At 49.1% G+C, this 23137-nt stretch overlaps 10 protein-coding genes across 10 annotated transcripts; 6 read left to right on the top strand and 4 right to left on the bottom strand.

Moving 5' to 3' along the window:
• Positions 1–1207: 1207 nt before the first annotated feature.
• On the top strand, positions 1208–2383 carry SUN41 (putative glucosidase; the record flags this gene model as incomplete). The annotated part of the gene is made up of 1 exon (XM_024857344.1): positions 1208–2383. One exon carries the CDS (start codon positions 1208–1210, stop codon positions 2381–2383), a length of 1176 nt encoding a protein of 391 aa, XP_024714480.1.
• Positions 2384–5529: 3146 nt separating this feature from the next.
• C7M61_001954 (uncharacterized protein) lies at positions 5530–7167 on the top strand (the record flags this gene model as incomplete). Its single annotated transcript, XM_024857345.1, has 1 exon — positions 5530–7167. The coding sequence occupies one exon, from the start codon at positions 5530–5532 to the stop codon at positions 7165–7167; it is 1638 nt and encodes a 545-aa protein (XP_024714481.1).
• A 677-nt stretch (positions 7168–7844) lies between these two features.
• On the bottom strand, positions 7845–8660 carry EAF7 (Eaf7p; the record flags this gene model as incomplete). The annotated part of the gene is made up of 1 exon (XM_024857346.1): positions 7845–8660. The coding sequence occupies one exon, from the start codon at positions 8658–8660 to the stop codon at positions 7845–7847; it is 816 nt and encodes a 271-aa protein (XP_024714482.1).
• Positions 8661–9281: 621 nt separating this feature from the next.
• On the top strand, positions 9282–11632 carry C7M61_001956 (uncharacterized protein; the record flags this gene model as incomplete). Its single annotated transcript, XM_024857347.1, has 3 exons — positions 9282–10684; positions 11040–11586; positions 11618–11632. The coding sequence occupies 3 exons, from the start codon at positions 9282–9284 to the stop codon at positions 11630–11632; spliced, it is 1965 nt and encodes a 654-aa protein (XP_024714483.1).
• A 167-nt stretch (positions 11633–11799) lies between these two features.
• Positions 11800–13182, bottom strand: C7M61_001957 (tRNA 1-methyladenosine methyltransferase subunit; the record flags this gene model as incomplete). The annotated part of the gene is made up of 1 exon (XM_024857348.1): positions 11800–13182. One exon carries the CDS (start codon positions 13180–13182, stop codon positions 11800–11802), a length of 1383 nt encoding a protein of 460 aa, XP_024714484.1.
• A 119-nt stretch (positions 13183–13301) lies between these two features.
• On the top strand, positions 13302–15050 carry C7M61_001958 (rRNA (cytosine-C5-)-methyltransferase; the record flags this gene model as incomplete). The annotated part of the gene is made up of 1 exon (XM_024857349.1): positions 13302–15050. One exon carries the CDS (start codon positions 13302–13304, stop codon positions 15048–15050), a length of 1749 nt encoding a protein of 582 aa, XP_024714485.1.
• A 56-nt stretch (positions 15051–15106) lies between these two features.
• Positions 15107–17425, bottom strand: C7M61_001959 (uncharacterized protein; the record flags this gene model as incomplete). Its single annotated transcript, XM_024857350.1, has 1 exon — positions 15107–17425. One exon carries the CDS (start codon positions 17423–17425, stop codon positions 15107–15109), a length of 2319 nt encoding a protein of 772 aa, XP_024714486.1.
• A 758-nt stretch (positions 17426–18183) lies between these two features.
• Positions 18184–19803, top strand: SRV2 (adenylate cyclase-binding protein; the record flags this gene model as incomplete). Its single annotated transcript, XM_024857351.1, has 1 exon — positions 18184–19803. The coding sequence occupies one exon, from the start codon at positions 18184–18186 to the stop codon at positions 19801–19803; it is 1620 nt and encodes a 539-aa protein (XP_024714487.1).
• Positions 19804–20730: 927 nt separating this feature from the next.
• YDJ1 (type I HSP40 co-chaperone) lies at positions 20731–21963 on the top strand (the record flags this gene model as incomplete). The annotated part of the gene is made up of 1 exon (XM_024857352.1): positions 20731–21963. One exon carries the CDS (start codon positions 20731–20733, stop codon positions 21961–21963), a length of 1233 nt encoding a protein of 410 aa, XP_024714488.1.
• Positions 21964–22180: 217 nt separating this feature from the next.
• On the bottom strand, positions 22181–23116 carry COQ3 (hexaprenyldihydroxybenzoate methyltransferase; the record flags this gene model as incomplete). Its single annotated transcript, XM_024857353.1, has 1 exon — positions 22181–23116. One exon carries the CDS (start codon positions 23114–23116, stop codon positions 22181–22183), a length of 936 nt encoding a protein of 311 aa, XP_024714489.1.
• Between the last annotated feature and the right edge of the window lie 21 nt (positions 23117–23137).

Raw genomic sequence — 23137 nt, forward strand, 5'->3', positions numbered from 1 at the left:
AACCATACAAGTGAGAGGCAGCCTGCATTAATCACTTGCAGCCGCCTGCGGTGAGGCTTTCGCGCTTCCCAATGCAACCTGCAACCCAGCACTGTTGTGGCCATATATATAAGCTGTGCTCGCCCTTTTTTTCCCACTCCATCGTCCCGGTTTAACCTGTCATTCCTTACTAACTGCGATCACTCCCTGCTTCGGCAATTACGTTCCTTACTTTAAAGTATGTATTAGAAAGTGTTTTAGAGAGAGAAGGGCGCTTCCCCGAGCCCAATATCAACAAATTCGGGGGTTCCCAGGTGTGTGTCTATTGGCACTTGGGTACGAGGGTTTTGGAGGAAATGAGAATGTGTGGTTTCAGCAGAGGCTTCATTTGCCACTGAAACTGCTACGGCTCCCAGATCTACAGCTCTCCATGGGCATTTGGATTTCCTTCTGTCACGTCTCGGCTTGGCCTCTCAGCCAACGAAGCTTCCAAAGCCTAGACTTGACAGGTTTCCTTGGAGTTGCAAAACAAGATAACAGGCTCAGGTCTAGAACCGTTTCACAGCTCATCGCCTGCCTGGGCACCGCCCGGGCCTCGGTTTGTGCTTTGTTTCACAGTGCCTGGGTCCCACCCTTGGCGCCTTGGCAGAGCCTGCCGCGAGTAGTGTACCGTTTCTGTGATTCACCGAAACCAGAATGCTAGGCGTAAAGGAGCATCTGCCAAATGTCACACATTCTCGACTCCTACCAACTCCTGATTTTTCGATATCCCCCCTTCAGCCGGGTGCCAGCACTCTCGCATCCGATCCCAAATCAGGATTAGCCAGCAGCTTGCACCGCGTTTGCTGGTGCAAGGAAACGCGCGAATCGGCAGTGTCTGCAGTCCTCGGATATGTACATGCACTCCTGCCAGCCGCTGGCTCCTCTGTTTCGGGCAGGGCTTTGCCACTTTGCACCAACCGTGCGTCAAGGTGCATTGTCGACCGCGTGCTTTTGTTTACATCGCGAAATGCAACAGCTCCTTTTTGGCTGCGAAAAACGCTTGTCCTCCTGCCACAAGGTGCTCGTTTTCTAAGCTGATCTCCTAGTGAGGCCTCTTGTCTCACTTGCGTGCCCGCGTTCCTGTTCGGGGCGTGGCTCGTTCGTTTACGCACGTCACCTCGTGTTTTGTTGATAAGCCTACCCTTCTCTCGCTACTGCTTCTGCTTCACCTACTAACCCTCAAGCCATGAGATTCGCTAAAGCTTCGATTGCCTCTTTGGCTTTCGCTTCGGTTGCCTCCGCTCTTCCGGCTTACAAGAGGGAGGAGGACTGCTCCTCAACCCAGGTCCATGTCCACCACAAACACAAGAGAGAGGTTGTCTACGAGTATGCCTACGTCACCGTGACTGTAGACGGCAACGGCTCCCTCAGAGGTACTCCATCCTCTGCTTCCTCCGAGCCTACTTCCTCCTCCACTGCTTCCTTCTCGTCCGTCGAGCCAACCACCTCGTCTTACGTCGAGCCATCTACTTCCTCCAGCCCATCTTCCTCCGCAGGTGCTTCCACTCTGTCGTCGGGCTCTGTTCCTTCTGGTGACCTCAATGGTATTTGGGGTGACCTTTCCGACTACGTCGACCCAACCAACCAGTTTGAGGATGGTGTCCACTCTTGTGACTCGTTCCCTGAGGGTAACGGTGTGATCTCCCTTAGCCACTTGGGCTTCGGTGGCTGGTCTGGTATCTACAACAGTGACACCTCCACCGGTGGTAAGTGCCAGGAGGGCTCTTACTGCTCTTACGCTTGTCAGTCTGGTATGTCCAAGACTCAGTGGCCTTCTGACCAGCCATCCAACGGTGTTTCCGTCGGTGGTTTGTTGTGTAAGAACGGCAAGTTGTACCGTACCAACAAGGACACCAAGTACTTGTGTGAGTGGGGCAAAGACAGCGCCGTTGTCGAGAACAAGTTGAGCCTGGAGGTTTCCATTTGCAGAACCGACTACCCAGGTACCGAGAACATGGTTATCCCAACTGTTTCCAGACCAGGCAAGAAGATTCCATTGACCACCGTTAACTCTGACACCTACTACGAGTGGAGAGGCAAGTCCACCTCTGCTCAGTACTACGTCAACGACGCCGGTATCGGCTACAAGGATGGTTGTTTGTGGGGTTCTGCTGGTTCTGGTGTTGGTAACTGGGCTCCATTGAACTTTGGTGCTGGCTGGACCAACGGCATTGCCTACCTTTCGTTGATTCCAAACCCTAACAATAGAGACGACACCAACTACAGTGTGAAGATTGTGGCCGACGACAACTCTGTTGTCAACGGTGAGTGTGTCTACAAGAACGGTAAGTACAACGGTGACGGTACCGATGGCTGCACAGTTGCAGTCACCTCTGGCCGTGCCAAGTTTGTATTCTACTGATCCTTATTACCCAAACTTATGTTGTTTTGATATTGAATGAAAATAGTTAGTGTGAAAATTTTGTAGGCGTTCAGATGGTCGCTAATTAGTTGCATCGTGGCTGACATCAAGCCTCGATCGGTTAGTGTCTACGAGCAAAACAAACTTTAGCGCAATGCAAGATGCACGATGGTTTGGAGCGAGGAGGGTTGATATATTGCAGCACACCAAAACAAACACCACCCTGCTTTTCTACTTGAGGTAATATTTTGGATTGGAAAAAATGTAGACTTCAAAGAAAATGATGAAATGTGATATGTATCAAGAAAAGTCTGGGGTTTTGTCAATGTGTTGTGCTTATTGTATCAACAAAACAAGCATAGTAGGCCATGAACTGGACCAATAAACCGACTTCTTGAAAAATATTTTGAGCAAAGCATAAACCAGGTTGTTTTTTTGAAGAGAAGCTTATTCTGATGGTGCACTTATCCTTGGCTGACATGTACATCAGGGCTGTGTTTCTGATACGCTTATCCAAATGTGTACAGCCGTCCACAAATCTTAATAGTAGAAACAACGCAAGAAAAAAAAAAACAAAAAACAAGAAACAAATAACAAATATGTACCTTCACACTGTGGTTATTTCATTCACTAACCATTGAATCCTGGCTGAGTCAACGGAAGCGATGCTCTTCTCTTTCTTTAATCGTTCTGCCAAAATGGCACAGTCTTGGAGGCATGGATCGATTTCACAACCAGTGACTTTCTAAACATTCAGCCGACCATAATACATGTAAGACACACTTGGGGTCAATTGGTCCCACAAGCCAAACGAACCACCAACCATGACCATGGATCCCCACATTGGCTCTAGTTTTTCAATTGCATGCTGGGGTCTGCCTCACGTCCGGTCCCCTCAGGTACCCCGTGAAATAAAAAGCCTCCTCTAAATCAACGTCACACCTTCACTGTTATAAGTCTTCCATATCTCCAGGTTTAGTCACCCTCCCCTCTATCCACCGGCGAGCGGCTAGAGCCCAATTAGGCAGGTTGGGTGCAAAATGCCACGGCGATGTGGTATCACGACGTCTCCTCATTAGATACGAGTTTCAGGGCCCCTTTTCCCGTGGAATCAACGGAGCCATATCTTAAGAGCAGTCAAAGCCGAAAATGTCAGGGTCCGTACCGGGTTCCCGGTCTCGCTCTCACCTCCCTTCCTTCGCGCGGAATGCTAGAGCTTCAGAAGAGAAGGGGGCTCTGGAGGAGGCCGAAATAAGGTTTGCAAGAAAGCGGCAGGTCAGGGCGAGATAGAAGGTGATTTGACAGACGTGGTGGGGAGGGTGTTCAAATTAGAGATTGTGGTGTTAGTATGGGTATGTGGTGGAAGGATGTCGGGGATCACAATGGCACCTGGTGTCTAGGGAATGAGCAAAGTGAGGGAGGGGGCAATTGTTACATACAAGGGGTGGTAAAGAAGGCTGTTTGAAATTGCGTTTCGAGGAGAATTTGAGGGAGCTGTGGGGAATAGGCTTTGTTTTCGTAGGTGTAGCGCAGGGTGATAGTCGATACCTGGTAGACAGGCTACGAACCAAGTGGTCCAACGGAGTCCAACAGAGTCCAACACAGGATACTAGTTAATTCCTACCCCCAAAGCCGCCTCCCAATATCGTCAAACATGGACCTGACACCCCTTTTGACCAAATACCTCCTAAACCAATCACCCTCGACAGCTTCACTGCCTGCGACATTTTTGCAACCATTTCGCATACATCCCATCCATCCATACCACCCATCCAATACCATCCCCGTACCCACAGTTACACAAAATTCCTGCCACAGCCTTTAAACCCGCTTAAGCGACACCGCCAGTCGTGAGCCGTGCCCGCTAGCGGGCTCCAGGGCCTTTAGGCGATGCACATGGAGCGCAAAGCACAATACACCACAATAGTGGCCTTACAATTGAGCCAGACGGGAGAGCACAATCACGCCGCCGTGGCCAATGGCCGACCAATTACCGGCCAATGCCACTCAATTGCATCGAAAACAGCCCAGAAAGCTTATCAGTGAAATGCACGAACGTTGCTCAGCAAAAGCGATAAGACGATGCATCAGTCGCGATGAGCTCGGTGGTACAAAAGCAATACCCGAGCAGCAGCAAAAGAAATAAAGGCACCAGGCCACAAGATCCACAAATGTGGAGACACGGAATGGAAAAGGGCATCTCCAGGTGACAAGTAACCGATTTGAAGCAGAGGGGAAGAGAACTATAGGCCGGTTTTGAGGCCAAGAAACCGGTTGAAGGGCAGATCTCAGTGGGCTGGGCACTGTGCGAAGTGACTCCAGTCCAGTGACGCAAGATCCACTATCGCTTGGCCGGCTGACCAGCACATGAAAAAGAAAAGAGAAAAGGAAAAGCACAGACGACAAAAGCGTTTGACGATGCGGTGATGCCCGGAGGATTATCTCGTAAATTACAAAGCAGTGCCAGGAATGCCAGCCATTGTGGTCAGTGCGCCCATTATTTTTCAGGCGTAGAGCAGTTCCCAGGCCAGGGTAGTCCATGGTAGTCCCCGTAGTCCAGCGGTAACTGCCCACCAAAGCAGCAGTGGAGAACCAAAACCCCCTCGGATTATCCAAATCTTCATAGTGCAATTTAAGTTTAATTTAATGAAGGCCGCCCAGCGGTAACTTGACCTCTGCCCGCCATCCATCGCTGGTCCAGCGCCGTGCGGTCCATCGCCGTAATAGCACCCCAGGCCCTTGGCGCAATTGCCGCAAACCCAGTCCCATCCTCCAGCCCAGGAACCATACCCCCAGCTCTGCGTCCCCGCTTATCTAATCTGGGGAAGATAAGTTCCCGATCTTATCTATAGATCTTTTTATTTTAAAGGCAGCCTAGGTCGAGTTTTTTGCAGGAGCTGGCGACATGTTGTCTGGGCGGCAGGCGAGTGCTGGGTTAGGGCAGGCGGTTTGGGCAGAAAGCGATGGCGCGGAAGGCGATTTGGCTGGGCGCCACGGCGATGCGAAGCGGCGTTTCTCGCTCGATAAGCACCGAAGTAAAAGCGAACTGTCAGCGCAATCCCGGCTGCAGGACAGGCCATTTCCTTCCCAGTGGGTTTAAATATGCTCCTCTGGGCCTCCTCTTTTTCTTGCAATCACACTTCACCATGTCCGACGCTGAAAAGACCTTGGGGTCCGTGGAAAAAAATGTCGACTACCTCCGTGACGACTCCCTGGAGCTCGTACCTGAGCACGAGGTCAAGAGAAACTTGAAGGCCAGACACATCTCCATGATCGCCTTGGGTGGTACCATTGGTACGGGTCTCTTCATCTCCTCCAAGAACGCTCTCCAGGCCGGGCCTGTGTTGGCGCTTATTTCCTACATCTTCATCACCACATTGGCCTGGTCCGTCACCCAGAGCTTGGGTGAGATGGCCACCTACATTCCCTGCTCTGGATCCTTCACCCAGTTCTGCACCAGGTTCTGCTCCCCAGCTTTGGGTGTGGCCAACGGCTGGAACTACTGGTTCTCCTGGGCCATCACTTTCGCCTTGGAGGTGTCCGTCGTGGGCCAGATTATCCAGTTCTGGACCGACGCCGTGCCATTGGCCGCCTGGATCACCATCTTCTGGGTGCTCATCACCGCCTTCAACATGTTCCCCGTCAAGTACTACGGTGAGCTTGAGTTCTGGATCGCTTCTATCAAGATTCTTGCCGTGGTGGGCTGGCTCATCTACGCTCTTTGCATGGTCTGCGGTGCTGGTCAGACAGGCCCTGTGGGCTTCAGGTACTGGAGAAACCCAGGTCCTTGGGGTCTGGGTCAGGGCTTGGTCAGCAACTTGAACACTGACAGATTCTTGGCCTGGTTGTCTTCCCTCATCTCCGCCCTCTTCACCTTCCAGGGTGTGGAGTTGGTTGGTATCTCCTGTGGTGAGTCGGCCAACCCAAGAAAGGCTGTTCCCTCCGCCATCCGTAAGGTCATCTGGCGTATCATCATCTTCTACATCTTGTCCATGTTCTTCATGGGTTTGTTGATTCCTTACAACGACCCTAAGTTGGACTCTGATGAGTACTTCGCTGCTTCTTCCCCATTCATTGTGGCTATGCACAACTCAGGAACTGACATCTTGCCCAGCATTTTCAATGCAGTGATCCTTACTGCCATCACCTCCGCTGGTATTTCCAACGTCTACTGTGGTTCCAGAATCTTGTACGGTTTGGCCCACGTCAATGCTGCTCCAAAGTGGTTCAAGCTCACTACTTCAAAGGGTATCCCTTACGTGGCTGTTCTTTTCACTGCTGCTTTTGGTGCCTTGGGTTACCTTGTTCTTGACAACAGTGGTAACGAGGTGTTTGACTGGTTGTTGAACATCACCGCTGTGGCTGGTCTTATCGCCTGGGTCAACATTTCGTTCTCCCACATCCGTTTCATGTGGATCCTCCACAAGAGAAATATCTCCAGAGATATCTTGCCTTTCAAGGCCTGGGGCATGCCATACATTGCCTACTACGCCTTCGCTTTGGGCTTCATTCTTGTTTTCGTCCAGGGTTACGAGAGTTTCTTTGACATCACCGCCAGCAAGTTCTTCACCGCATACGTCTCCGTGATTCTTTTCTTCGCTGTGTGGATCGCTGCTCACTTTTACTTCAACGGCTTCACCAGACACGCCTTCACTCTCCGCTCGTTGCTCATTCCTTCTGACGAGTGTGACATTGAGTCTGGTGTCAGAGAGATTGACGAGATGGTGTGGGACGAGACTCCTCCAAAGAACCTTTGGGAGAAGTTCTGGGACATTTTGTCTTAAGCGCAAGGCGCATTTGCATGAGTTATGAGGTAGAAATTAATAGGAATAATGGGTATTATAATTAACTTTGCCGTAGAGAACTGGAGTCAGCCGAGGACCAAACATCCTAAGAATTAAAGAACTACACGGAATTTTTCTATCTCGGAAAAGTTTGAATTTTAAAAGTTTTACCCTATTTTATCTAGATTACGAGAATTGGCGGGATCTATTAAGTGCTGCGGCGCCATATCTCATCGATATGGGTCACCGCGATTTTTCACCACTGGGGTAACATCGAAACATGTCTTCACAAAACGGCCAAACGGCAGCGGCAGCCGACGAAGCCAAGAAGCAGAGCGAGCAGGACTCGCAGAAACCTAAGATTGACTGGAAGCTTTTGGATCAGCAAAATGCCGAGCTTGACGGTGACCTGGACTATGAGTCTGACTCTGATCACGACAACGGCTGTTCCTGCTGTGCGGGCCTGGTGGGCACGATCCAATAGATAGACTGTCTGAAGCATATGATGAGGCCAGTTGCCTTCGTTGGCCCGTGACTAGATGTCAGGGGCAATAGTTGCTTGTCTTGATGTGGGCCATAAGACCCAGCTGACGACCACTGTACATATGGGGAGCACGTACCCCAGATAGAAATAAACAGCGGCCATAACGAATCGGCATTTGTGGAGCGCCACAGAATCACTTCCTTCTCGTGGAACGGCGAACGGCTGTACGGGTTCTCTTCTTGGGCTCCTCCGGCTCTTCAGCCTTTGCTTCCTCCTGCTTCTCCTCTTGCTTATCGTCCTTCTTCTCCTTCTTGTCTTCCTTCTTGTCGTCCTTCTTCTCATCCTTTTCGTCTTGTGTATCCTTTTCGTCCTCCTTCGTGTCGTCGTCGTCCTTTCCAGAACGCATTCTGCGTTTTACCGGCGGCGTATTGGCTCTCGACCGTCTCTTTGGCGCTGGAGCATCTTCTATTTTGGCATTGGATCTCGTACGTTTTCTCAGCGGAGGTTCTTCCACCTTCTCTTCCTTCTTCTCTTCTTTCTTCTCCTCCTTCTTCTCATCGTCCTTCTTCTCCTTCTTTGGGTCCTCACGCTTGGGCGTCCGCTTCCTCGTTCTGGACTTTGTTCTGACCTTCAATATATCGTCATCCTCGGGCATTTCGGCCTCGACGTCGCTAAGCTCCAGCGAGTATATACCTGGATCGTTGGGCTCTTTAGTTTCTTCTCTTCCTCTTCGCGTCTTTCTCTCAGGTTTGGCTGGTTTTTCTGGCTCCTCCTCGTCTTCGTTTTTCTCCGTCTCGTTTTCTATGGCCTCCACTTGCGCCAAATTGTAGAAACTGCCTAGCTTCTCCCACACTTGGTCAGAGCTATAGCGGCTGTCTTCAGGTATATCTTTGTTGATGTTCTCCACAATTTGAGCCATGTGTTCGTCCTTCTTTTCCCCAGCTGGTTTGAAGTCGCATACTAGGCTAAATAGGCGCACCTCGATCTCCACAGGCCACGCTTCAGTCATGGTACTCTGTTGATGTTGTATGTTCGCACACTGAAGGTGTATCTACAATGCGACCAGATTGAAGGTGAGTTTGGTTGAACAAGTAAGCAATTGAGCCTTTTTGATGAAACCAGAAAAGGGTGGGTTTTTTAATGGAAGTGCTTGATCTTTGAAAGATTTTTGATTTTGTGTGTTTGAGGACTGACTATGATTGCCAGTGGTGGTCCATGGGGAAGGTGATAGAAGTTGAGGAAGGCCAGTCCCTGGGAAGTAGACCTAAAGGGAAAGGAATGGACCAAATGGTAAAAAGTGACAAGCTCATACTGTATTTTTTTTTTTCACGTAATTCACAAGTCGGAGAATACCTTTTGTTGTATTCTACATCAGCTTTCGCAGCCATACCTCGCAGCCATACTATCGATTCAGAATTCTAGTAAAGTACGAACAATTTGATGGTTTTTCCAAAGTTCTACATTTACATTCAAACCAATTCATCATCCAAGTATTCATTGATCAGAGATATCCCACATTTCATGGAACCATCTCATGGAGCTTCTCCACCGCGAAGACTGATTCTATGGACTGCGCACACTTTTCCTCCATTTTTTCAGATCTCTAGTCCACAAGTATAACCCCAAGACCATGCCCAGAAGAGCCCATAACCTCCTCTCGGCCACGAGGGGGCGCGTCCGTGCTTCTATGAACAAGGGCAATCTTTTCAACTTGTTCAAAAAGGGCCCCACCAAGTACAACCAACAGACATTGTACCAGCAAAAATGGAAAGCCAAGCAGGAAACCAGAGCCTACCACGGAGAGCACTTGGGAGAAAAGCGCTGGAAGGCCGTTTTCAAGCCAAACCTTAATTCCGTGGCCCAGTTGGATGCTTCTTTGCAGGGTAAGAAGGTCAACTTCACGCCTAATGCCATGCAGACATATGCTACTTTGGAGAAGAGACTTGAAGTGGCTCTTTTCAGAGCCATGTTCGCCTCGTCCGTCAGACAGGCTCGTGAGTTCATCAAAGGTGGCCACGTGAAGGTGAACGGTGTGGTGATGAAGCACCTGTCTTTTCCTTTGAGCAGTGGAGATATCTTCAGCATTAACCCAGAGAAGGCTCTTCTAGCCATGGGCAGAGTCAAGCCTAGTTTGGAACAGGCTGTTAAAGTCGACAAAAAGCAGATTGGTGCTTGGAACAACTACGTCAAGACAGCCAAGCAGCATCCTAAGGAAGTTTGGGAATTGAAGCAGAACAAGCCTCCCACCTTGAACACCTTGAACGACCAGGCCGCTTCCAAGACTGTCTCCGCCAAGTCGTACAATGAGGGTCTTGAAAAAGCTATGCTCGAGGAACAGAGAAAAACCACCAGAGAGTCTATCTTGTCTAAGATCTTGACGGTGGCTGCTAACAAGCCAGTGGAGGAACTCCAACCTGAGGCCTTCAAGAGCATACTTCCCAACAGAGACGATGCCTCCAAGGCTTTGAACGCATACAAGATCTTGAAGGAGGCCGAGGCTTCCGTCGTTGGCAAGACTTCTGTGGAAGATTGCAAGAAGTACATCTCCACCAAGTCCACCGAATTCAAGAGCAAGGACGAGGCCAGGATTGCCTCTCAGGCCAAGAAGATTTTGCTGGAAGTTCTCAGCTCCCATTTGGAGTTCCTCCGTATCAACTGCGAGAACTCCAAGATTCCCGAGGGCTCCATCTCCATGCCTTATAGCCCAGACTTCGCTAAGAAGTTGAAGACTCACGCCAAGTTGGACAAGGATGCTATTCTTGAGGATGAGAGCACTGCTAAGGTTAATTTGCCCTGGCAAAAGGGTCTTTTCGGCCGTCAGGACCCATCGAAGCCATACTTCTCGCCATGGACACCCAGACAGTTCCTCGGAGCCTTTGCGGTGTTGCCTCACCACCTTGAAATCTCGTTCGAGACATGTCATGCTGTTTACTTGGCAGACCCTGTTGCCAGACCAGGCCACTCCGAGGTGATTTCTCCTTATGGTCTTCCCACCCACGAGAGAGCTTTCTTGTACTACGCCAGAAAGGGAATGTAATAGAGCCGGAACCACTTGTAAATATAAAAAGTCAAAGGTAATTGAGCTGTAGAAAAGGATTGGATGTACTGAGGCTTGGTGGAATTGGTGATGGTCTTACTGCGACATCTTTCGCAGCCATTTCCATACATCAACTACATCCATTACGCTAAATACACTTTGAGGATAGTATCCCACCATCGGTAACAGAAACAAGACATTGTCAGCTTCCAGAACGACTACATAATTGCTGACCACTCAATCACCTCAATCTCATCAAAATCAATGAGAGATGCCTCGAGTGAGTTTCTCTCAGGTCCGTGCAACATACCACAATAAGCTTCTAGCGCCGCTCCTTCACGCTACTAAAAGCCTTGAACAAGCTAAGAACGAACTACGGTGGATCCAGAATGAACTACCGTCTCTGCAGTGGAGAAACGCCATAATCAGACGAGGTCAACTCGAACCTCTTCAATACATCCTAGGGTCTCAGCCGTTTGGACCATTAGATATCAAATGCCGCAGAAACGTGCTTATACCGAGATGGGAAACGGAAGAATGGGCGATAAAGGTGGCAGAAAAGGCCAACGGTAAAAAGTTGAGTGTGCTTGATGTCTGCACCGGTTCAGGCTGTGTAGCTTTACTACTCAAGCACCATATTGGCGGACAGGTAACAGCCGTGGACTTATCAGATGATGCAATTGCATTGGCCGAAGAAAACAAGGAAAGTTTGAAGTTAGATGTGGAGATCCACAAGGGTGATGTCCTACAAGACAAGTTCTACAGTACGCATTTCCATAAACCGTTCGATCTTGTGGTGTCGAATCCACCGTACATTCCAAAAGAAGACTACGAGGCGCCCGTGTCTGCCAATGGAACGGAGAGATCGGTGAAGCTATACGAACCAAGAATGGCGTTAGTAGGACATCTAGAGTTTTACAAAGCTTTAGTCGAGAACGTCGTGAAGCCCCTGCAGTGTAATGCTTTCGTATTTGAGCTTGGCTACGAGGACCAAGCGGATTATACAAAGCTGCTTCTCCAACCTGGGTGGGAAACAGCAACGTGGAAGGATTCTGCTGGGAACCTTCGATGCATATATGGGTGGAGGAGTCCCTCGGGACCGCCTCTATGATTAGTTCGTGTCCATGGCGTCGCCTTCTTCCTTTGCTGGCGCTTCTTTGGCAGGCTCCTCCTTCTCCAGAACCTCCTGCTTGGCCTTTTTTCTGGAACCCTTGCCGACAGCTTGAATGTGTCCTCCAGCAGGAATAACCCTGGTTGCCCAAAGAACATATCCACCGTAACCTCTGGACGTCATGAGAGGGTGCAAACGACCTTGGATTGTCTGGTACACTCTGGCACGGGTTTCAAATATGGATGGCGCCAAAACACGCTTGTCTTTCGTGAGCTCGTGTTGGGCTTCTAGGAGCATCTCCTTGAATGTGCTGTAGAAGACCAACGGCCTTGAGCCGCCGACTCTCTCGATGACATGGGGCAAAAATGACGGAATGCTCAACGTAGAGCACGAGACCAAAGCGTCGAAGTTTCCATGAAGCACCGAGTCCAAAGCTTTGTTGATATCTGCGGCTTTCTTCAGTCTTCTGTGGTACTGCAATCTCTTGTTTGGCTTCAATGCATCGATCTCCTCCTGAGGAAGATCCAGCCATTCTATCTTTTCGTCCTCGGGCTCAAGGAACTGGAGCCAGCTGAGGGGGGTGATCATTTGTTCCTGAAGCTCTTCAGGGTAGTCCAGGTATCTTAACGCAGCCAAGTTGGCATGCTCGTTCTCGTGAACTAGCATAATCTGGCCTCTTCCTTGCATTCTCTCCATCATAGCATAGACAACAACACCGGAGGTGTCGTCCAAGACGAGATATCTTCCGCCTGGACGCACATTGGCGTAACTGAGCAAAAGCCCGAGAGTTTCTTCGCTCATATCCAACACTTTTTGCATATCTTTTTCAATGAAATACTGGAGGAGCTGAGAGCTTCCAAGGTACTCCACCTGGAAACGGCGCAAGAACTTCATCTGCTTTCTTCTCAAGTACTTCTGCTGAGAGAAGACGGTTTTCTTATCGAACGCCGCATGGCCGGCGATGATCTGTTCAATAATCTTTTGTCCGATCTCACTGGAGGCTCCCAGCTTCTTCAAATCGTCGATCTGCTTGTTATCGAGTTTCTGGATTTTCAGCCCCACATTGATGATGTCCTGGTTGTTCTCAGCGGACTTCTCAAAGTACTTGATGAGGGCCTCTTTTTCAGAAACTTCGTCCTCCTCGTTTTCCACTTCAACCTTGTCCTCCTGGCTTGTCAACGACTTAATTGGAACAGCCTCTTGCTCATCTCTCACCTCAAAAGTGGTGCCAAATGGGTGTCCCAAGATGGAGCTCACTTTGAAAGCACCGAATTTTCCCAACGAGATGGTGCCTTCCTCCCGTAAAAGCACAATTCTAAGCCCCTCCGAAGGCAATCGAATCAAGGCATGCTGCCCTGGCGTAATCGTGGTTCTGCTCTTCATGGTACTTGTTCTACTTTGTGGAGGAGCGATGCAATTTTTCGCATCGCATCGAGGGCATCTCAAAAGTCAGATACCACTTTTTAGCTAGGATGGGACGGAGAGCGAAAAACAAGCAGGGCATGCCGCCCACGCTCGAAGAGCTTCAAGGCGAAGATATCAAGAACAAGCCCCAGAAGAGAAAGCAGCAGCCTGTGAAGGAGAAGAAGCTGAAGAGAAGCAAGAAGGAACCTGTTGAGGAGGAGGAAGAGGTTGAACTTCCTGAGGTTGACCTTGAACAGCTTAACCTGGCCAAGAAGCTGCTTTTTGATGACGATGAGGATGACGAAGTTCCAGCTGACGAGTTCCCAGAGGACGAGTTTGACGAGGCTGACATGGATGATGACTTTGATTCAGATGAAGAAGGCAGAGAGAGACCCAGATTCTCTGACGACGAAGACGATCTTGAGGACTTGAACGCCGCCAACATGGAGGCATTGTCCAAAAAGCTTGACGAGGAGGACGAGGCTGAGGCTGAGGAGGCCGAGCTTGAGTTGGTGCAAGGTGCTGTTCAACCTAGAGCCAAGGTGTTGCCTACTGAGGCTGAAGAGGAGGAGTTGGCCAAGCAGCCCACCGATGTGACTGCTGTCAGAACCAGAATGCTTGAAATTGTCAAGGTTTTGGAGAACTTCAAGGAGTTGGCTGAAGAGGGTAAGTCTCGTGCTGACTACACCTCTCGTTTCCTCAAGGACATCTGTGAGTACTTTGGGTACTCTGAGTTTTTGGCCGAGAAGCTTTACGACTTGTTCTCGCCTGCCGAAGCCATGGAGTTCTTCGAGGCCAACGAGGTCGCTAGACCAGTCACTATCAGAACCAACACCTTGAAGGCCAGAAGAAGAGACTTGGCCCAGACATTGGTCAACAGAGGTGTCAACCTTCAACCAATTGGAAAATGGACCAAGGTCGGTTTGCAGATCTTCGACTCTCAGGTTCCTATTGGTGCCACTCCAGAGTACTTGGCTGGTCAGTATATCTTGCAGGCTGCCTCATCTTTCTTGCCTGTGATGGCCTTGGACCCACAAGAAAACGAGCGTGTGCTTGATATGGCTGCCGCTCCCGGTGGTAAAACCACCTACATTTCTGCGTTGATGAAGAATACCGGGTGTGTTTTCGCCAACGATGCCAACAAGGCCAGAACCAAGTCGCTTGTGGCTAACATCCAGAGATTGGGATGCAGAAACACCATTGTCTGTAACTACGATGCTCGTGAGTTCCCCAAGGTCATTGGCGGTTTCGACAGGATTCTTTTGGACGCTCCTTGTTCTGGTACTGGTGTTATCGCCAAGGACGAGTCTGTCAAGGTGAACAGAAACGAAAAGGACTTTATTCAGATTCCTCACCTCCAGAAGCAGTTGTTGTTGAGTGCCATTGACTCTGTCGATGCCCACTCCAAGACTGGCGGTGTCATTGTCTACTCTACATGTTCTGTGGCTGTGGACGAGAACGAAGCTGTTGTGGACTATGCATTGAGAAAGAGACCCAACGTCAAGTTGGTGGAAACAGGCTTGCAGATTGGTAAGGAGGGTTTCACTTCTTTCAGAGGCAAGCACTTCAACAACTCGCTTTCGATGACCAGACGTTACTACCCTCACACTTACAACGTTGATGGTTTCTTTGTGGCCAAGTTCAAGAAAATCGCTTCTTCGCCTCACGATGTCTCTAAGGCTGGCGCTAAGGAGAAGGAGTCTTTGGCTAGATCCGAGGCCGAGGAGGAAGGTATCATTCACGACGACTTTGCTGAGTTCAATGACGAAGAGGATAAGGAGTTGTTGGACAAGGCCATCAAGAGAGGCATGAAGAGGAAGGGTTTGAACCCAAACACGAAAAAATAGAGCATTGCTGGAGTTATGTATCATAGAATTTTTGAGTAAAGAATGCATTTTTGTAATTAGAAGTTTCGGAGACTGATGTTACCAAGGCCGTGTTCCTTGATGTATTCGGCACCGTACTCCTCGTACTCTTGTCGGCTGACATAGCTGTTCTGTGATTCCGCCGATGCTGCCCATTTTTGCATACCTCTCCAGGAGTCACCAATTGGATCTCTGGCATGAGTAACATTAAATGGGGTACCAACAGGAAGGAAGCTCTGGATTTCAGCCCTGAGCCTGTCGGTGAAATTTGGAACCAATGAACCACCGCCAGTGACAAAAACGTTCTCGACAAGCGATCTCAGCTGACCGCCAACACCGAAATTCCCGTCAAAGTTTCTGTAAAGCAAGTTTTGGACGACCTCAGGAATACCTGCCAGATCAAGGCCGGCAATGTGAGGTTGGAAATAGATCTCTGGCACTCTGATACGCTCCACATTAATATGGAGCTGATGGTTGCGCCGTATAATTTCAGGGTGGTTTGCAAGTTCTTGAGGATCGTGTCCCTCTGCTTGCATCGCCAATGTAAGTGACTGGCGTGGTCCATGGATGAACTTGTGGAGCACGGAATTTCTCCAGTCAAAGGTCTCGGAAGCAGCAAGAGTATCCTCGTAATGGAAGTTAGGGTCATGTTTCATCAACTCCTCCTCCAAAGCAGAGATGGCGGTGGTGGCTTCTTCTTGCTCCTCCTCTAGGTTGGCATTGCTAATATCTCTGTATGCGTTCCAATCATCATCATTAGCTCCAAAGGTATCATTAGGGTCATTATCAATTGTAGCAGACGCAACATTCTTCCGCCTTTTTCTTCCATTGGCAGCACTGTCGTTCGCCAAGTCGGCAATGTTCTTCATTCTCTGTTGGGCCGCCATGGATTTTCTGTCCTTCATGGCTTCTTGAAGCTTAATTCTCTTCTTGTAGCCTGCAATGAGTTGGGCCAACTCGAGTCTCTTAGATGTGCACCAACCGTCCAAGTCCCTCTCTCTCCATTCTTCTTGCTCTTTTTCGAACTGTGCTTTCTCCTCTTCCTCCCTCTTCTTTTCTTCCTTTGCACGCATTCTTGCGTCATAGTTAGCCTTCAAGAGCTTCTGGCGCCTTTTATCCTTGATCTGTTCCTCGGAGAGATTTTCATCAGGGATCAGGACCAATGGCCAGGCTTCCTCTGGATTTGGCACATCATCCTCAGTTCCATCGTCCACGTCTTGCGATCTAGCTTTCCTCAAGGACTTCTCCAAGTTGTCGACATATTTGTTGAACTCATTGAAGTCTTTGAAATCCTCACTCTGGGATCTTCTGTCAGCCTCAGATTTACTCAACAGACTAAGTGTGTCCTTGAGCTGACTGTAATATTCGAACTCCTGCTCCTTTTGTATAAGCTTTTCCAAGCGCTTCTTTCTGGCTTGTTCTTGAAGTCTCCTTCCCTGTTCTCTTCTTCTCTCGGCCTGTTTAGCCAATTCCTCCTCTGACTTCTTTGACTTGTCAACAGCAACCTCAACAGGCACCTGTATCACGACGTCCTTCTGCTCCAAAACGTCCATGTCAAGGTAATTGGACAACTCCTTAGGATAATCTTTCAGCACGTAAGCATGATCAAAGAGAATATGGTTTGTGTGGTGGTTGGAGAGACGAGTTGGGAAGTATGGATACTTCAACGCAAGAAGTCTCTGGAGGAACAGCAGGGCCAGGTTGCCGCCCCAGTCTATTCTCTTACATTGCAGTAGGACGCCTTTACCCTGTAGCATTGGGATCACATGTGTCAGTTCGCTTCCCACACTAATGACAAGACCATTAGGGTTCAGCGAGTTAGCATGATATGAGAATAGCGAATCTATTCCAAGAGCTACCTTTGGAGCATGATAAGTCTCGAAAATAAGCTCGTACATGCTCTTTCTCTGGCTCAAAGGGCATGCAACTGGTTCTGATAATACAACAGGATTCTGCAAAGTACCAGTCAGGGATTGAACACCCAAATGCTCCAACGAGTAGTCCACGATGTTTTCGACGATATCCCAGTTCGTAATGTGAGCCCCGTCGTAAGGTGACTTGGCGTTCGTTCTGATACCACTATGGTTGTTCACTTCACGGAAAATGTCATTACCCACGAGGGTCAAATTGAGACCCAGTCTCTTATCTTTGTATTTGGACACCAAAGTAGGAAAAACGTTATTTGGATCTGGTGAGTTCACCAAACCGGCTCTGACGTTGGATGCACCAAAGTCAATGGCTATAGGGACCTCTGGACTGTAGGATCTATAGAATGGCTCAAACAGATTTGCAGCCTGTGGCTCACGAAGGTAGTGGAGCGGCTGTGGCGGGAGGTCTTCCTCTGGAGTGACGGTCATGAGGAGTTAGGAGCTGAAGATTCGAATTAGTCGTGAATCTTGAAGGTTGGAGTCTGTACAGGACACAGTGAAGAGATCCAGGAGGAGAAGTCAAGACGGGGCTTGGGGTCGATAGCTAAGGGGTTCTTTTTGATGATATAATTTTTTCCGAAAACCCGGTTATGATTTTGTTTTGTGGAAAGCTGGTTGTGCAATGGTTGGGGAAATTGGGTCTATGTGGTGGATTAGCAGTAGCAGAAATTTGTGGTATTCCAAATGCAAGTGGATACGGATGTACGTTTGAAGGGGCACGAAAACTCCTGAATTATTGAATATCGAAATTATAAAACTTTTGATTTTGAACTTTTATGTTGTGGATGGGGTGTGGTAACAAGCGATAATCAAATGAGTAGTCAAACAGACAGAAAGAGAGATTAAAAAATATCAAGGTTAAACGTAATCGAGCTTTGATTTACCTCTGAAATTACAAATAAATTCCATTTAAGAAGAATAAATTGATTCGTAGTACCCCAATTAGCTACTCCACCATGGCTGCAAATGCCTCCATACAACAACAGTGGAGCAATACCAAAGTAGCCCAATCTCCAACTATCAATCAAATTCAAATTTTCAATCTCATCAAAAAAACCTTAAACAACTTCCTCAAGTGCCCGGTTTGACGTCTAAAGACAATCACGTCATGGTGCCGATTCGGGCCAACCTGTGCACCACATACATGTATGTATCAAATCGCAACCACGTCTACTAAAACTACAACGATGCCAGCTCAAGGACCCGCTGAGGAAAACCAGCTCAATGTACAGGGCTACAACATTGTGACCATCTTGAAGCGTTTGGAGGCGGCCACGTGCCGTTTGGAGGATATCACCATTTTCCAGGAGGAGGCTAACAAGGCTCAACCATTGACCCGTGATCTGGTTCTGGATGCCTTGCTGGCTCCTTCTCTGACTGATGTCAGTGACGTTTCCAAGAGCGTCTCTACGTCTACTGAGCCCCATCCAGCCAAGGTGGATGCTGCGCCAGCCAAGTTTGTCACTGTCTTTGACGAGTTGATCAAGTCTCACATTGCACCATTTGTGGATCTCTCCAAGGCAATTGATGAGGTTGTGGGTAATTCCGCTCAGGAATTGCAGGACGCTTTTGTGGAGCAGGCCAAGTTCTTGGGTCTCGTTTCCCAGTCGAAGAAACCACTGCCCAGCGATGAAAACTTGCAGAAGGCATTGGCTCCAATCAACACCCACATTGAGGCCATTGGGTCTTTGAAAGACGCCAACCGTCGCTCCAACTTCTTCAATCACCTCAACACCATCAGCGAAGGAGCTCCAGTTCTTGGTTGGATCGTCAGCGATACCCCTCTCTCGTACGTGCCTGAGTTCAAGGATAGCGCTCAGTTCTGGCTGAACCGTGTCATGAAGGAGTTCAAGGACAAGGACGATAAGCATGTCGACTGGGTCAAGGCTTTCTTGTCGATTTTCGACAGCTTGCGTGCTTACGTCAAGGAGTACCACTCTTCTGGTCTCGCGTGGAACCCTCGTGGAATCACCTTGGGTGAGTCCTTGGCCGCTGCCGCTGCTGGTGCCACCAACCAGCCACAGAAAGGCTCCGCTGGCGGTTCCGCTCCTCCTCCACCACCCCCACCAGCTCCACCAGCCAACATTTTTGACGAGTCGTCTGCACAGCCCAAGGAAACCTCTTCGGGCGGTATGAAGGCCGTCTTCAGCGACTTAAACAAGGGTGAGAACATTACTCTGGGTCTTAAGAAGGTCGAGAAGTCGCAGATGACGCACAAGAACCCTGCCTTGAGACAGCTGGGTGTGTCCAAGAAGCCAACCCCTCCAAAGAAGCCCACCAGCTTGTCGTCCACTCCTAGCGGCACTGTTAAGAAGGCCAAGCCACCACGCGTGGAGCTTGTGGACGGAGCCAAGTGGATCATTGAAAACTTGACCTCGGAGAACACCAAGGAGCCTGTCATAATCGAGGCTGAGATGCAGCACTCTGTCTTTATCGGTAACACTGACGGTATCACCGTTCAGATCAACGGTAAGGGTAACGCTGTGTCGTTGTCTGAGACAAGAAACACTGGTGTTGTGGTGCACTCGTTAATCTCGGGAGTGGACGTGATCAAGTCCGTGAAGTTCGGATTGCAGGTTACAGGTGTGGTCCCACTTATCACCATCGACAAGTCGGACGAGGGTAACATTTACCTCTCGAAAGAGTCTGTGGAGGCTGACAGCTCCGTTGTCACGAGCAACACTACCGCTCTCAACATCAATGTTCCAACCGAGGAGGACTACGAGGAGTTGGCTGTGCCTGAGCAGTTGCAGCACTTTGTCAGAAACGGTAAGCTTGTCAGCGAGGTTGTTGAGCACGCTGGGTAGATAAATAGTAGACGAATGATATACAAAAGACTGAGGCGGTGTAGAATGAACGCTATTCTTGGTTTTATTTTCATCGCAATATGGCAGTAGCTTATGACACATGCCAACGGCTCGCAAAGACTCATTGTGCCATACAATAGCCATTTAGCTTAATTAGCTTAATTAGCCTTGATGTGGGTGACGAATTCAGTTTTCATGCTTCAATAATTCCGAGGAAGCTGAAGCATGTTTATCAAATTGTTATCTCACCCCAGCCGCTCGATTGATAAATGGAGCACCCTCACTGGCTGCAAATCAAGGGTCAACCGTGAAAAAATATTCACAAGCCTAGAGTTTCTTCATAAAATAGTCTTTATTTTCAAGACACTCTCCTCAGAATATTCATTTCAACTAATCATTAAAAATTGGTGAAACCCCTGGTTCGCCTATCACAATACAGCCTGGACCACATGGAGGGACTAAAAAAAAGAAACCCTCGATGCGTAAGCTCGGCTGAGACAGATTCTCGAAAACCTCATCGGGGCAGAAAACAAAACAAGCAAATTTTCACAGAAAATCAGATAAGTCAAAAAAATAAAAACAAGGCTTATACGGACATTTTCACAAAAAAATTCTGGTAACGCCGAAGGAGGTCTCCCTGGCTTGCATAGCTTTGAGCCGTTGGGTTCTATGCAGCTCGAAGTTCTCACGAGGCACGTCTCAGGAGACATTGCCAGGAGGAAAGATTAGAAAATTTTTGAATTTCGTGTAGCTCCAAAAACCCTCTACCTATTGCCTCCATCTTAGTAAGCCTTCCTTTTTGGGTCTTTGGCAGGTTTGGGTGGAACTTCATAGAAGCCCGAAGAACTGTGCAAACGGTGTGCTGCGAAAAAATCACCGACTCGATCTCATCGGCGTTAGGCCAGCTACTACTACATATTTATTACCATGGTGAAGGATACTAAGTTCTACGACCTCTTGGGCGTCGCTCCAGGCGCCTCTGACAACGAGTTGAAGAAGGCTTACAGAAAATCGGCATTAAAGTACCATCCAGACAAGAACCCTCTGCCTGAGGCAGCTGAGAAGTTCAAGGAGCTCTCGAGAGCTTACGAGGTGCTTTCAGACGACCAGAAGAGAGAGATCTACGACTCTTACGGTGAAGAAGGCTTGAACGGCGGTGGCCCAGGCGGTATGGGCGGTATGGGTGCAGACGACATTTTCAGCCAGTTCTTTGGTGGTGGATTTGGCGGTATGGGAGGCATGGGTGGTGCCTCCAGAGGTCCTGCTAGAGGCAAGGACATCAAGCACCAGATCAGCTGTACTTTGGAGGAGTTGTTCAAGGGTAGACTGACCAAGTTGGCCTTGAACAAGACTGTCTTGTGTAAGACCTGTGACGGCCGTGGAGGCAAAGAGGGCAAGGTTAAGCAGTGTAGCACCTGTCACGGTGTGGGTATGAAGTTCGTCACCAGACAGATGGGTCCTATGATTCAGAGATACCAGACCCAGTGTGACGCCTGTCAGGGTACCGGTGACATCTGCGACCCTAAGGACAGATGTACCTCCTGTAACGGTAAGAAGACCGCTGCTGAGCGTAAGATCTTGCAGGTTCACATTGATCCAGGTATGAAGGATGGCCAGAGAATTGTTTTCTCCGGTGAGGGTGACCAGGAGCCAGGTGTGACCCCAGGTGATGTTGTGTTCGTGGTGGACGAGAAGCCCCACGCTAAATTCCAGAGAAAGGACGCCGACTTGTACTACGAGTGCGAGGTGGACTTGTTGACTGCATTGGCCGGTGGCGACATTGCCTTCAAGCACGTTTCTGGCGACTACGTCAAGTTCTCCATCTTGCCTGGTGAGGTGATCTCCCCAGGTGTCTCTCGTGTGATCGAGAAGCAGGGTATGCCAATCTACAGATCCTCCGACAGAGGTAACTTGTTCATCAAGTTCAACGTGAAGTTCCCAGAGGCCCACTTTGCCTCAGAGGAGAAGTTGAAGCAGTTGGAGAGCATCTTGCCTCCAAGAACCAAGTACCAGATCCCCAAGGGCTCCGAGGTGGACGAGTGTGACTTGGTCCACGTTGATCCATACAAGCACAGCAACAGCGGCAGAAGAGATGCATACGACTCTGACGATGAGGAGGGTGCCGGCGCCGGACCAGGTGTCCAGTGTGCCTCGCAGTAAGCGGGTCGGTGTATATTAGAGCTGGTCGGAGCGAAAGCACAGTGGGGGCTTCGTCCAGCCAAACAACCGGTGAAACCGGTCACATAGCTACATCATAATATTTGAGATTACTTCCTCGTAGGAGAAGATTCATCAGTCCTAGCGATATACATGGTAGCGTTTTAATAATTAGTATTAATGTCCTTCTGGGGGCTATTAGTGCTATATGCTGCTTTGTCTAACGCACCTTTTGGAAAGCCATGAAGAAGTTGCCGGTGCCAGGGCAGTCTGTGAGTGTCCAACCTAAAGCTGGTACAAACATGCTGCCTTTGCTCTTGACATGCTTGAATTTTTCGGCGTGTTCGCTTTGTGCTAGCCATTCTCTGATTTCATGCTCGTTGATGTACTTTTCGATAGTATGTGTACCCTTTGGCACGATTCCAAGAGCAGTCTCGGCCACGAAGATGGTGGTAAACCAGCTGACAAAGTCTCTGTTGATGGTAGAAACGAATACCCAGCCACCGTCTTCTACTCTTTGAAAAAGCTCGTTGAGCACCTCGGCAGGGTAAGGCACATGCTCCAACATCTCGAACGCCGTAACAACGTCGTACTTTCCTTGGTCGTCACCAACAGCTTGAAGCTCGTAAGAAAGCTTGTCTTCTAAAACAGGGTCCAGTTTCTTGTGCCAGTTAGCCGCAGTTATCACATCTGGTGATAAGTCAATGCCCTTCACCAGCTCCACATATGGAAGTCTGGCGAACGACTCGGAGAAAATGCCGCCTCCGCATCCAACATCTAGAACACGCAATCTTCTTGCATTGAGCATCTCGTCTCGTCTTGCTTCCTGTTCTTGTAGTATACGAGCTCTCACTGGCTTCGGAAGCAAGTTGACATTGAACGGAGGCATGTAGACCTGGTCCTCGGGGTCCTCAATCCCTTGGTTGAGCTTGAGGTGCAGACGAATCATATCATTCACAAAGTCCATTCTGACAAGATTCATCTTGTGAAGAATCCGCTGGGGTCCATCGACATCCCACCATGACGAAGCCAATGCGTTGAAATGAGAGACCTCCTCGTCAGAGGCATGAGTATTGCCTTGAGAATTGGCTTGAGAAAGGTATCTGTTGAGTTGTCTGCTTCTGAAGACACCGTGTCTTATGGATTGTCTTAGCATGGAAGTTCTCATGAAGTTGGA

This window comes from Candidozyma pseudohaemuli (genome assembly GCF_003013735.1).
Source record: "Candidozyma pseudohaemuli strain B12108 chromosome Unknown scaffold00003, whole genome shotgun sequence".
NCBI lineage: Eukaryota > Fungi > Ascomycota > Pichiomycetes > Serinales > Metschnikowiaceae > Candidozyma > Candidozyma pseudohaemuli.